Consider the following 13,403-nt stretch of genomic DNA (forward strand, 5'->3'; position numbering starts at 1 on the left):
ATTCAATTACATTTCTATTCAAACCATCTGTTGGGCAAACAGTAGTATCAGATGATTCAAAACCTACTAAGGTATTAAGTCATTAACGTATGATCTTTGATAGTTTTGTTCTGAATAGCAACACTTCCAAATGCAGCCTTTTTTACACTTTTCTTGTGATGTTTTCACCTCTGATGATTCTGCTTTGCTTAATCTACACTCTTACTTGTTAAATCTTTTTCCCGCACCACTTAAATTTAAAAATATTTTATGTCTTGAAGGATTAACATTCCGATTCTTTTGCTTCAGGAAATATTTCACTTGGATTGAGACAACTATCAGAACAATCAAAATCACAACTGCTGTTTATATTATCTATATTCTCAGAGATCACTAGTACTTTATAGGTTGCACAATTGGTAGATTTATGATATATGATTTAGACCTGTTGCATTTCAACTGGAGTTCAATTTCTTGGGTTTTGGAGTAGCCAAAGACTATGCAATGTTATTCTGAGTAATGGATATGAATGTCCCAACTGCACAGGGAAGCTTCCAGATGTATTACTGAGGATGTGATCATCAGACTGCTAAAGGCATCCCTGGCGCTGACCATCTGCCTGGAGATCAATTTTCCTGAATGGTGAATGAGAATTCAGAATATGTGAAAGATTGTTAGCATTATTATCTTTCTTAGTGTTCTTTCTTACTAAAGGAAGTTACTGTATATTGCTTTGATAGGTTGTCAAGAAGTTTCTGTAAGTTGCAGAAAATAATTCATAGAATACTGTTATTAATGGTTTACCTAGAAACCTCCTATGTGAATTAAATATGATACTTAATAAAAGCAGCATTTAGTTTACTTTTTAAAAGTTACAATGGAAAGAAGAACAACCCACAATAAAAGCATCCTTTTATCAGCCAGGACCCATTCCATGCTTAAAATGTACAAAACCCAGATTTAGTGGAACAAAAAGGTACAAAATTGGTATATGTAGCACATTAATTGCTTTAGTTTAAATCACTTAAAAGCTAAGTGAAAGTAAAATGGAATCCAAAGGTTTATTAGGACACAAAATTATTCTGTAAATAAAGGCCAAGACTACAATTTGTAGAATTCCCAAAAAGCATGGACAATGGAATTCTGGGAGTTGTGAGCCAGTTGGGTGATTTTAGGCCATTCATTCACTCTTAGTCCAACCCACTTCACAGGATTGTTGTTTTGGGGAAAATAGGAAGAGGAAACAGTATTAGGTATGTTTCCCCCCCCCCCAAGTTATTTATACAAATAATAAAGACTGGCTAAAAACAAATAAAAAATGGAGATACAAAAGAATGAGCACAATGGGCTTCCAAACAACGGAGCTTTCTCTTTATATTTTATATATCAGATGAGATTTTATTAAAAAGATTTCAGTGGCAAACCTGGCAGCTCACTCATCTGAAGATGCTGTTTGTCTCTTTTATGCTATTTATCACATCCATATTTGAGTAATAGGTGGAAATAGTAGAAAGTGTATTTCTTAATTATAACTCGCCCTACCAATTGAGAAGCAGTCCAATGCAAATGTTCATCTAGCAAGGAAGATCAAAATATTCCAAATTCCACTTACTTCCAAGTTTGCTAACATCACCAATCAATATAGTTATAGGTATTAATAACAAAACCAATAAATATCATTCTAACAGAATCCTTAGATCTGTTGTATCATAAATACAATGGATGAATTATCACTATGTACTGTAGTTCAAGTATTGTAGATCAATGCAGTTGCAGAATCAAAGTAAACTTTATATTAAAGCAGCTTTTTTGTTCACACATCATATGCAATCTGTTGAATTTTATTTACTGGGAAGAAAAATAAAGATGTTCTAATGAAATTCTTACCTTCAATTTGATGCCAATATAGACTTTCAAGAAAGGAAGAAACATGATTGTAGAGCTCCAATGCTCTGAAGATCCTTCCTCTTTCAACACAAATCCTTCTGATATTGAGAGCTAGGTTCTGGCTGTTTAGTTTACAAGCTGTCACCAAGGTAACTCTCTTTTGGGTATTTTGCACAGTGAATGACTGATCAAAGAGGCTTAGCTGGGCTGGGAAAGCAAATGAGAAATCTAGATCTTAGATTAAGCCATCTAACAAGCTTGCGTTTGCAGCAAAATTCTAAGAACATACATCACACATAAAATGCATTATCTCATTTATTCTTTTGGTAGCCATGAGAAGAAGATGAATGTTTTCTGGAAAGTTGATAAAAAGGAATTATTTTCTTTGCAAAAATCCCTTAAATTATATGTAAGACATGTTTGCTGATTGAATATCAGCAGGCTTGTGGCTTCAACTTTTGAAATTTGAAAAAATACGACCTCAGACACCTTACCACTTCAACAGAGATGAGTTGAACATGTAGTCTTCTTCTCCCTTTTTTTGTTTCTCTAGGCTTTATCATTCAGAACCTTGGCTGTTTATGATCTCTAAGGTCTAGGTCAGTGGTGGTGAACCTATGGTATGCGTGCCAGAGGCAGCATGCAGAGCCCTCTCTGTGGGCATACATGCCATTGCCCCATCCTTACCTCCCCCCGCGCCCCCCCAGAGGAGAGTCGCCCTCGGGCATGGCCAGCACACAGCAGCACAGCCAAGGACATGGGGACAAGACTCCACTCTTGCAACCCGTCACACGATGCTGGGGGGTGCGGACGGAGGGTATGGCTGCCATGGCACTGCAGGGTCACCTGGGCGATCTGCTGTGGTGGGCTATGGGGGCGGTAGGTGGCGGGTGAGAGGAGGAATGGGTGTGGGCGGGGTGTGTGGAACTGTTGTGATTCAGGGTCAGCCTGTGGGTTTGGCAGTTGGGTTGGATGATTCAGAGGAGGAGGAGGGGTGTGTTGGAGAGCCTGCAGAGAACAGCCCGGAGGCTTCGCAGAGCCCTCAGCCAGGCCCCTCCCATCTGGTCACGACGCAGACCCAGCTGTGTGAGCCTGACAGCGTGGATGAAGATGACCCACAGCTGGCCCTGTTCAAGGACGCCCGACGCAGGAGGCAGTCAATCAGGAGTAAACAGAGGAAGGCAATGGGGCACCTCGGAAGGAGGCAGAGAGAAGCCACGCCTTGAACTGTTTAAAAGTGGAATGTGTGGGAGGGCTGGTTTGCTGAAGGCAACCGTTTGAATAGCTCCTGTTTCATGGTTCGTGTTTTTGTTTGGCTCTGTTTGCTCTGTTTTATGTCAATAAATTTGGCAGGCTTAGTTCCAGCCTCTTGCCTTTTTGTAAAAGGGTTGTCCCTGCCTTTTCTGCAGGGCCGGTAGTAGGCTGGTACAGAACAGGTACGGGGGTAGGGGTGGGGTGGCTTTTGGGCACTTAGTATCTAAAAAGTTCACCATCTTTCGCCGAGGACATCTCCGTGGTCATGTGGCCGGCATGACTAGACACCAAAGGCGCATGGAACACTGTTACCTTACCACCGTAGTGGTCCCTATTTTTCTACTTGCATTTTTTTCAAACTGCTAGGTTGGCAGAAGCTGGAAGGAGTAACAGGCGCTCACTCTGTTATGTGGCACTCGGGATTCGACCCGCCAAACTGCCAACCATCTGATCAGCAAGCTCAGCATCCTAACCCACTGAGCCACTGTGTCCCTGATTTAACTAATACTGACATTGCCAAGATCTTAGTTCTCGCAACTATAGGACATAATCACTCCTATGCTATTTATTTTTGGTGGATATTTAATCACTTTAACTCTACTCTTTTGTTTTAATGCAATTAAAACTTTTGCTTTAACTGCATCCTATGAGTCAGAATCCTCTTTAAAATGTTAAAAGTTCCAGACAGGCTGATTTTGTCATTCAAGATCTGGATTGGGCAACTCAAATGAGGGCTGCATTTTATTTATTTATTTACTGATTTCCATAAGCAGATAGATGTAGCTGGCCTCTGTGTGGGGTGCACTGTGGATCCGTGTACCTCTGTCTCTCTGTGCGTGTATGGGAGGCAGGGAGACAAAGCATATGGGTTTATTTATCACCTGTTGCTCAGAAATAATTACAACGAACCTTAAAAGGAAACCTATCCTCCACGCCACCCATGTCAAACTCGCGACATCACGTGACGGCTTGCAACATATCACTTTTTCCCCATTGTCGGCAATGGGGTGTGTTGTGTCCTTAGTTACGGAGGGTTCTCCTTCGGAGGGAAAACTCAGAGCAGCCATTGGCTGTTACTTCTCGGTGACAGATTCAAAGCTGGGGATTGGTTACGTTTGAATAACAGTTAGTATATAAGGTAGTGTTTAACCGTTAGTTAGTCAGTTGACATATGTGAGTTCAATAAATGTTCCTTGCTAAACCTCGCTGTCTCTGCTCGTCAATCCGGACCTAACAGTGGCGACGAAGGTGGGATCTGACGGCAGATCAGCAAAGGAGCCGGGAGTAAATAAATAAATAAATAAATAAATAAATAAATAAAAAATAAAAACCCGACCGGGCGAAAAGCGGGAAATTTGAACTACAGTCAACCGAGCAGCAAGCAATTAGACCTTAAGGATGGCGCAAGTGGGGTCTCTGAAGGAGTTCGACCCTAATTACCCTGAAGACTGGGAGGAGTATGTCGGTCAAGTCGAGGGGTTCATGCTGGTCAACGGGATCATGGAGGACAGGAAAAAGGCGGCGGCTCTCCTAACAATCAGCGGCACACCGGTTTACCGGGTAGCCGTAGGCCTGTGCCAACCCCTGCCAGTCTCCAGCGTATCGTACGCTGACCTGTTGGCCAAGCTGAAGGTCCATTTCACCCCTAAAAGGTCGGAGCTGTTTTGTCGGCGGATATTCGAGAAGCGGAACCAACGGCCGGGGGAATCTATTCAACAGTTTGTGGCGGCGGTCAGAGAAGCAGCCCTGCGCTGCAAATACGACAATCTGGAGATTCGTATTAGGGACAGAGTGGTTTTGGGACTTCGTGACGAACAATTGCAAAACCGTATCATCTCAAAACCTACTGGCAACCTCCAAGAAGTTCTAGATGAGCTTCTGACATACGAATCTACCGGCAGACGCGACCCCCCCTACAACAGCATGGCTGCCTCAGCCGAAGTAAACCTTGAGAGCCATGTGGACGGTGGGGAGGTGGATTACCAGTGGGAAGCTGATATTGCGGAGATCACCCGAAGGTTCGGGAAGATGGCGCCGAGACCATCACGCGCCTACGGACCCGACCAAAGCAGAAGACAGCATCCGCCCGCGTACCAACGATCCCAGAGGGACATTCCAAACAGACCTCGCGACCCAGAAACGAAGTGTGGAAGCTGCAGGGGAAATCACCAACGCTCGACATGCAGATTCAGAAATGCAAAATGTCGAGGCTGCGGAAAAACGGGCCACATCCAGGCCATCTGCCGAAGCCGACCGCGCGACAACCGTCTCCACGAGCTTGATGTTTGGCCCACAGGTGAGGTAACCCCCAATCGGAGTGGTAGAGAAGTCCCTAGACTAGTGGCGCGCACTTCCAACCCGGGGGCTGGGGCGAGGGTCAACCACGTGGGAAACCCTAAATTTAATTACACCCCAAGAATCAACCACATATTGAGGCCTAAATTGAGGATAGAAGTCCAAATGCAAGGCATTCCTTGCAAGATGGAAGTGGACTCAGGGGCCTCTGTATCAATAATTTCAAGGGACACCCTGAGTTACATAGAAAGGAGAGGTGGCCATAGAATTCCCCTTAAACCCACCGAACTGCAACTAGCTGACTTCCAAAAAACACCTATTGAATTAGTGGGAGAGGCTAGCATTATGGTTAAATACAAGGGGTTTAGAGGAGTATTAACTGTTCTAGTCACTGAAGGCCAGAGAACTAGTCTTATAGGCCTTAATTGGTTCTCGGCCTTGGGCATCTGGGTTGGGGGAATTAACTCTATACAAAGGAAGACCCTCAAATCCGTCTGCGATAACTTCGCAGATGTATTTGATGGGTCATTAGGGAGGTACAAAGGACCCCCCATTAACTTTAATTTAGACCCAGCAGTCAGGCCCATTAGGCTTAAGGCCCGGAGGGTGCCTTTCGCCCTTAAACAGAAAATCGAGGCCGAACTAGATAAGCTAGTAGGCCAGGGCGTTTTAGAACCAGTTGAAGGGGGCCTTTGGGAGACACCGATCGTCACACCCCTGAAACCGAACGGGGATGTGAGGATCTGTGCCGACTATAAAGCCACCCTAAACCTCGCAATGAAAAAACACGCTTACCCGGTCCCGACGGTGAAGCAGGTCCTCGCGACGATCCAGGACGGCGCCATTTTCGCCAAGCTTGACTTGGCGCAGGCGTACTTGCAACTTACTGTGTCTAAGGAAGCCGCCGAGGCTCAAACGATAGTTACCCACAAGGGGGCGTTCCGCGTTCACAGACTTCAGTTCGGGATAGCTGCAGCTCCAGGCATCTTCCAGGAGGTGATGGAGAGGACCTTGAAGGACATTCCAGGTGTATGCCCTTACTTTGACGATGTCCTCATCGTTGCAAAAACTGAGGACATCCTAGCGGAGAGGCTAGAACAGGTACTGGGGAAATTTAGAGAGGCAGGGTTGAAATTAAAAAAAGATAAGTGTTGCATAGGGGTAAAATCAACAGAATTCTTAGGGTTCAGGATTGATGCCCGGGGCATCCACCCAACAGAAGGAAAAATTAGAGCAATTAAATTAGCTCCAGAACCTAAGAACAAGGCGGAATTACAAGCCTTCCTTGGCTTGATTAATTTTTATCACACATTCCTGCCTCACAAAGCAGCTATAGCTGAGCCCCTACACAGACTAATAGATAGGAAGACCCCGTGGCAGTGGCAGAAAAAACACAGGACCAGTTTTCAAACACTAAAAGACATATTGTCCAGTAACTCCACTGTCACTCACTTTATAGAAAATAAACCCATATTCTTAGCCTGTGATGCTTCCCCTTATGGCGTGGGAGCTGTCATCAGTCACATGGATGATCTGGGTCAACAGAGGCCTATAGCTTACTATTCCCGAACCTTAACAAAGGCAGAACGGAATTATGCACAGATTGACCGGGAAGCATTGGCCATCGTGGCAGGCGTAAAAAAGTTCCACGATTACCTGTACGGTAGGGACTTCACCATTTACACTGACCATAAACCCCTGCTAGGATTATTCACTACTGATAGACAAACACCACAAATTATGTCTCCAAGAATGCTCAGATGGTCAATCCTCCTATCGGCTTATACATTCTCAATTAAACACAGGCCAGGCAAAGAGATGGGGCACACTGATGCCCTCAGCAGGCTACCATTAGAGGATAGTGACACAGACCCTGCACCTGTGGGACAGATCATGTCCCTACAAGAACTTCCTGAGTGCCCCCTGACGGCTAGAGACATTGCAGCAGCTACCAGAAGAGACCCCATACTCAGCAGGATAGCAGCATGGGTACAAGGGGGATGGCCCAACAAAAATCCTGACCCCAAGTTCACACCGTACTTTAGAAGGAAGGATGAATTGTCATCTCACTTAGGGTGTATCTTATGGGGAAACAGGGTTGTGATTCCAGAGTATCATAGGAACACAGTGATTGGGGAACTTCATGAAGGGCACCCAGGTATTGTGCGTATGAAAGCTCTTGCTAGAAGCCATTTATGGTGGCCAGGGTTGGACAACGCCATTGAGGTCAAAGTTGCGGGGTGCTATCAGTGCCAGAGATCCAGACCAGAGCTAGCACATACAACAGTACATAAATGGGAAGAGGCAAGAAACCCGTGGTCTAGGATCCATATTGACTTCGCTGGCCCATTCCAGGGCCTCACATTCCTTGTAGTAGTGGACAGCTACTCCCGCTGGTTGGAGGTCGTGCCTGTTAAGTCCATGACATCAGCCAAAACCATACAGGTCTTAAGGGGACTCTTTGCCACTCATGGGTTACCTGACGTGATTGTTTCTGACAATGGGCCCCAATTCACATCTAATGAATTTCAGGACTTCCTCAAGGCCAACTGGATTAGGCACGCGACATCGGCACCCTTCCACCCCTCCTCCAACGGATTGGCAGAACGTAACGTCAGGACAGCCAAGGACGCCCTTCGAAGACTCATCCACGGCAACTGGCATCAGAGACTGGCTCAGTTCCTGTTGGCCCAACATACCACACCCTGCACGGCCACAGGAAAGAGCCCAGCCGAAATGAGGTGGGGCAGACGTTTAACAACAAAACTGGACAGGCTGCACCCTGACAGGCTATCTGCTGAACAAGAGCTGGACGCTTCAACCCGGTCTCTGAACATTGGGGATATGGTGTGGGCTAGGAATTATGGACAAGGGGACAAATGGGTTCCTGGGGTAGTAATTGACAAAACTGGACCACTGTCATATTTAATTGAGGGGGAAGGGAGGCAACTGCTTAGGAGACACATTGATCAGTTAAGGAAAAGGGCCCCCGAATGTGTACTAGCCAACAAAGTAGGTGAGAACACCACAGCAGACACTGTTCCTTCCCCAGCCAGGGTAAACACAGCACCAGGGAGTAATGGGAGGGAAATACAATTCAGGTCAATAGAAGCAACCCCCCAGATTAGCAATGCTGAAACAGAAATTGCGTTCCCTGACAGCCCAACAGAGTCGTCCAGTCAGTCCAGTGAACCCCAACAACAGCATCAACAACAGCCCGATAGGGATTCACCATCTGAAACACCAATACACACACCTGGGTCAGAGGCAATTGGCGATGGTGGAACTGAAACCCATTCAGCAGCTAGTATGGTCAGCAGATACCCAGTCAGGAAGCATAAACCTCCTGGGTACTTGAAGGACTATATCCAATGGTAAATTTCATCCAGGGGGGAAGGGGTGTTGTGTCCTTAGTTACGGAGGGAAAACTCAGAGCAGCCATTGGCTGTTACTTCTCGGTGACAGATTCAAAGCCGGGGATTGGTTACGTTTGAATAACAGTTAGTATATAAGGTAGTGTTTAACCGTTAGTTAGTCAGTTGACATATGTGAGTTCAATAAATGTTCCTTGCTAAACCTCGCTGTCTCTGCTCGTCAATCCGGACCTAACAGGGTGGGTGCGGTTTTGGCGTGACGCAACCATCCCAGGGCCGGCAGTTACACATTTAATTTGTGTACGGTTAGAGAACACTTCTTTTAAGTACTGAGGTGGCACAGAGAAAAACAGATGCCCGTCAGGGGGGTAAATCAAAAGCTCCCTATCAGAGGGCGATGAACCGTGGTTCATTTGACGCATGGTGCACATCAGGTAAAATAAAACCAGAAGCATATTCTACTGTAATAAAACTTTAATCAGAAAACAAAGAAAAACTCCTAACTGACCACATGCTCTCACCAGACAGCACAGAGAGAAGAAGAAAGTAAAGTGAGAAAGTTTTGTTTGGACATGCGCACTTAATAGTAAAAACAGATTGAAACCAAAACATGGCTGGACATGTGACAATCACCCTGGTTACAATGATAAGATTACAATGCAGCTGGCAGAAAAACAGAGTGAGACTGGCATAGCTGACAAAACAGAAAAAAACGCAGTGACAGCCCCAGGGCCTGGTCTCTATTGCCTCAGCATCGGGGTCCATCTCTCCTTCGCCACAGAAATTCCCAGGATGACTTACAAGCCAGCCACAATATTTCGTGAGGCAAAGAGGAAACAATGTACCCTGCCTTAAAACTCCCAGAAGATTGTGCCACATAGCTGAAGCACCTTCCTTCACTCTTTTGCCTCACAGTTCCCCCAATCGAGGGACGCGGTGGCTCAGTGGGTTAGGACGCTGAGCTTGTCGATCAGAAGGTCAGCAGTTTGGTGGGTCGAATCCCGAGTGCCGGGTAACAGACACCTGTTACTCGTCCCAGCTTCTGCCAACCTAGCAGTTCGAAAGCACGTAAAACTGCAAGTAGAAAAATAGGGACCACTACGGTGGGAAGGTAACAGCGTTCTGTGCGCCTTTGGCGTCTAGTCATGCCGACCACACGACCACGGAGATGTCCTCGGACAAGCGCTGGCTCTTCGGCTTTGAAACGGAAATGAGCACCGGACCCTAGAACCGGAAACGACTAGCACGCATGTGTGGGGGAACCTTTACCTCCCCCAATCGATTCGCTCATCTTTGCAACAGTAAACTAACATTATCAGGAAGGACATTTGTGTGAATGGAGCGTGACTCCCTGATCACATTCCTGCAGTTTTCCCCGAGAACACAAAACGGACCGCCCGGGACTATTTCCACAGGCCTTCCTCATCCCAAGGCTAAACAGACAACCCTCCCCTCTCCCTCTACATTCGCGACCCAGCAGCAAAAGAAGGGAGAAAAATCTCCTCAGCCTCTCCGGCCTCCACGGAGAGGTTCTTTCCTTACGCGCACCCGCCCCCACCCCTTCGCGCGGCCACGTGCAGCGCCGCGCCGCGCGCCGTCTTGTCCCCTTCCCATCATGCCCTTCGGGACGCTGCTTCTCAAGATGGCGGCCGACAGCGAGGTTGGTTCACCGGTTGAAACACTTTCTCCCCCCCCCCCCGCTCCCTCTTTCTCCTTTCGGGCTAGCGGGAAAGTGGCGCTGCGGGGCCAGAGCTCTTCTTTTCCCCGCTTGTTGCCTCACTTGCTGCTTCCTTCTTTTCCTTTTCCACAGCCGGAGTCCGAAGTGTTCGAGATCACGGATTTCACCACCGCCTCCGAGTGGGAGAGGTAGGTGCCTCACCCTTTCCGCCTCGTCCCTTTTCCCCTCTTAACCTGCGTTGGCATCGATGCGGTTGTGTTTAAGGGGGGGGGGGCTCACTGCTCCCGGGGGCTTTCGTTTGACTTCTGAGCTGAATTTTTTTTTGGGGGGGAGGAGGTATCTGGAATTGCTTTATCCGGTAGCTTTAGGAGAGGAAATGTAAATAGGTAACTTACGGGAAAGAGTTTGTTGGGAGTGTTGCATTGCCGACAGTGGTTAGTCACGTTGGAGGCGAGGACTCGTGATAGCAGCAATTGTGAAGAAAATAAGGTTAAGGCAGTCTTAGACTAGAGACTAAAACATATGAAGGACGGCTGCAGGACTTGGCTTTGTCTAGTCCAGGGGTAGGCAACCTCAGGGGTAGGCTGGCTCAGGAATTCTGGGAGTTGAAGTCCATGAGTCATAAAAGAGCCGAGGTTGCCTACCCATGGTCTAGTCTAAAGAAAAGAAGAAATAGGGGTGACAGCAGTATTCCAGTATTTGAGGGGCTGCCACAAAGAAGAGGGCATCAAACTATTCTCCAGAGGGCAGGATCAAAGAGAGAAGCAACCTGGAATTAAGGAAAAACTTCCTGACAGTGGAACAGTTTGCCCCCAGAAATCGTGGGCACTCCATCACTGGAGGTTTTTAAGAAGAGACTAGACAGTCACTGGTCTGAAATGTATAAGTTCTCCTGCTTGAGCAGGGGGCTGGACTAGAAGACCTCCAAGGTCCCTTCCAGCTCTATTCAATTCTAATCTGTTCTAGAATTAGGAAGTGCACACTTACTCACCAGGCCCTTTTTTGCTTAGAGTCTCTGGTATTTAAGGGATACCTATAACATCTTCTGTAAACTGATATATATTTACTTAATATTGGACACACAAATGCGTTTCCAGTCTTATATTGCTGGTAATTATTTGGTAACTCAGTTATGGTAAGGATATTGTTTGTGCTGGGTGAATGAGTTCACTAAAGATACAGAAGACAAATATGAGCAAGTATTTGGAAAGCAAATAAAATAAATGCTAATACAGTGCCTGTAACAAAATTGCTTGGAGTGGTTATTTACTTCTTTATTATTTATATTTCAACTTGTTATTAACTTAACTTGTTATTAACCCTACATGGCTTGGGTCCGGGATATCTGAGGGAACACCTGCTGCCGGCATCAAGTTCCCTTCGTCCAGTGCGCTCCCACAGGGAGGGTCTTCTCAGGGTGCCACCGGTAAGAGATTGCCGGCGGACGACACCCAGGGATAGGGCCTTCTCAGTGGGGGCGCCTGCCCTTTGGAACCAGCTGCCAGTGGAGCTGAGGACTGCCCCCGACCTCCGTTCATTCCGCCGGGGCCTGAAGACCTGGCTCTTCGAGCTCTCTGGCCCAGGCTGAGGATTAATTTTATTTTAACTGAGGTTTTACTTATACAGGGATAAATTTATTTATTTTTTAAATTTGGTTTTTAACTTTTATATTTTGGTTTTTAATTACCCTGTAAACTGCCCTGAGTCCTCCGGGAAAGGGCGGTATATAAATGTAATAAATAAATAAATAAATAATAAACTTTGGGGAGAGTATAGAATGAAAAGCAAAAGTATAGAGCAGTGGTTCTCATCATGGACTATATAGCCTTCCAGGGTCCTTGTTACATTTATAGGGATGCCAATATGTTTTTGAGAGAGTGACCCAAACTTAATTGCCAGGTATATGATCTTTGTGTCATAATCTTCACATATTATTCTCAGTGCTGATTCATTGTCTGCATAGAATTGATCAATTTTGTTAGTTGCTAAAAATACTTTGCTTTCATACAATACAATTGAAAGAGAGCTAGCTTGGTTTAGTTGCTAAGGCATCAGGCAAGAAACTGGCAGACACTGAGTTCTAGTCCTGCCTTAGGCAGATGGCTAGCTGAGTACCTGTGGGCTAGTCACTTTCTGTCATTTCTAGGAAGGAGGCAATGGCAAACCATTTCTTTAAAAAAAAACCTTGCCAAGAAAACTGCTAGAATAGGACATAGTTGAACAGAAGAAAAAATGGTTTGAATAGAAATTTTTCTCAGCTAACAGCGACGCTGACAGGAGTCACAAAGAGAAATGAGGCTTAAAGGGTGCCCTGAATAAAAGAAAAAGGTTGAGAGCCTTTGCTGTTAAGCAGTGAGGAAAATGGCATTAGGGCTGTTCAAATCTCGAGGTGGAAGGCTGTTGTTTTGTTAGGTCAGTGCTGTGGTAGAGAATTGTTCCTTTTCTGGGTTCTATCAGGTTCCTTGCTTAAGGGATGTGACTCAGTATATATAGAATATAACAACTGTCTAATATTACAGGGTGAAAATATGAATTATCTTTACTAATTACAAAAGCGTTATTAATAGTTTCTATTTAGGAACCTGTTTCAGCATTGTGTAAGGATTCTCTGAAATTATGGTATATTAAGCAGAAATGTGATATCTAGCTATGACTAACATAGGTGTTTCAGCTACTGTCAATATTTATTAGTAGTCATCTGTTAATTCTGAGTATGCTTTCTTAGAAATAAATTCCATTCTACTCAATAGAACATATTTTCTAAGATATTAATAGGAAAATTAATCAAGTTGGCATCTCAGTGCAATAGTATTTTGTGCATGCTATTGTTTTTATTGAAGGCAAGGAAGAGGAATATGCATAGGTATATTTACGTATTGATTAAACACAACATGGAAAATGAATAGGGCAAGGTGCTAACATAACCACTATGTACC

General features: G+C 45.4%; 1 protein-coding gene and 1 long non-coding RNA gene across 3 annotated transcripts in view; both read left to right on the forward strand.

Annotated features, from left to right (window-relative positions):
- The first annotated feature begins 1 nt into the window (after position 1).
- Positions 2–3,290, forward strand: LOC308671518. Its single transcript, XR_014027220.1, has 3 exons — positions 2–621; positions 1,889–2,015; positions 2,420–3,290. It is a non-coding gene; the product is annotated as an uncharacterized lncRNA (long non-coding RNA).
- A 7,125-nt stretch (positions 3,291–10,415) lies between these two features.
- Positions 10,416–13,403, forward strand: part of RAB3GAP1 (RAB3 GTPase activating protein catalytic subunit 1) — a 42,453-nt gene continuing 39,465 nt past the window's right edge. For both annotated transcript variants that reach the window (XR_014028285.1, XM_081341994.1), the window contains exons 1-2: positions 10,416–10,449; positions 10,600–10,655. Coding sequence is in view for 1 of the 2 variants with exons in the window: in XM_081341994.1 (XP_081198120.1) it covers positions 10,432–10,449; positions 10,600–10,655 (74 nt within the window). In the remaining variant the exon portion in view is untranslated. The remainder of the gene's footprint in view (positions 10,450–10,599; positions 10,656–13,403) is intronic.

Source organism: Vipera berus, assembly GCF_964194415.1.
Source record: "Vipera berus genome assembly, chromosome: 1".
In the NCBI taxonomy this organism is placed as follows: domain Eukaryota; kingdom Metazoa; phylum Chordata; class Lepidosauria; order Squamata; family Viperidae; genus Vipera; species Vipera berus.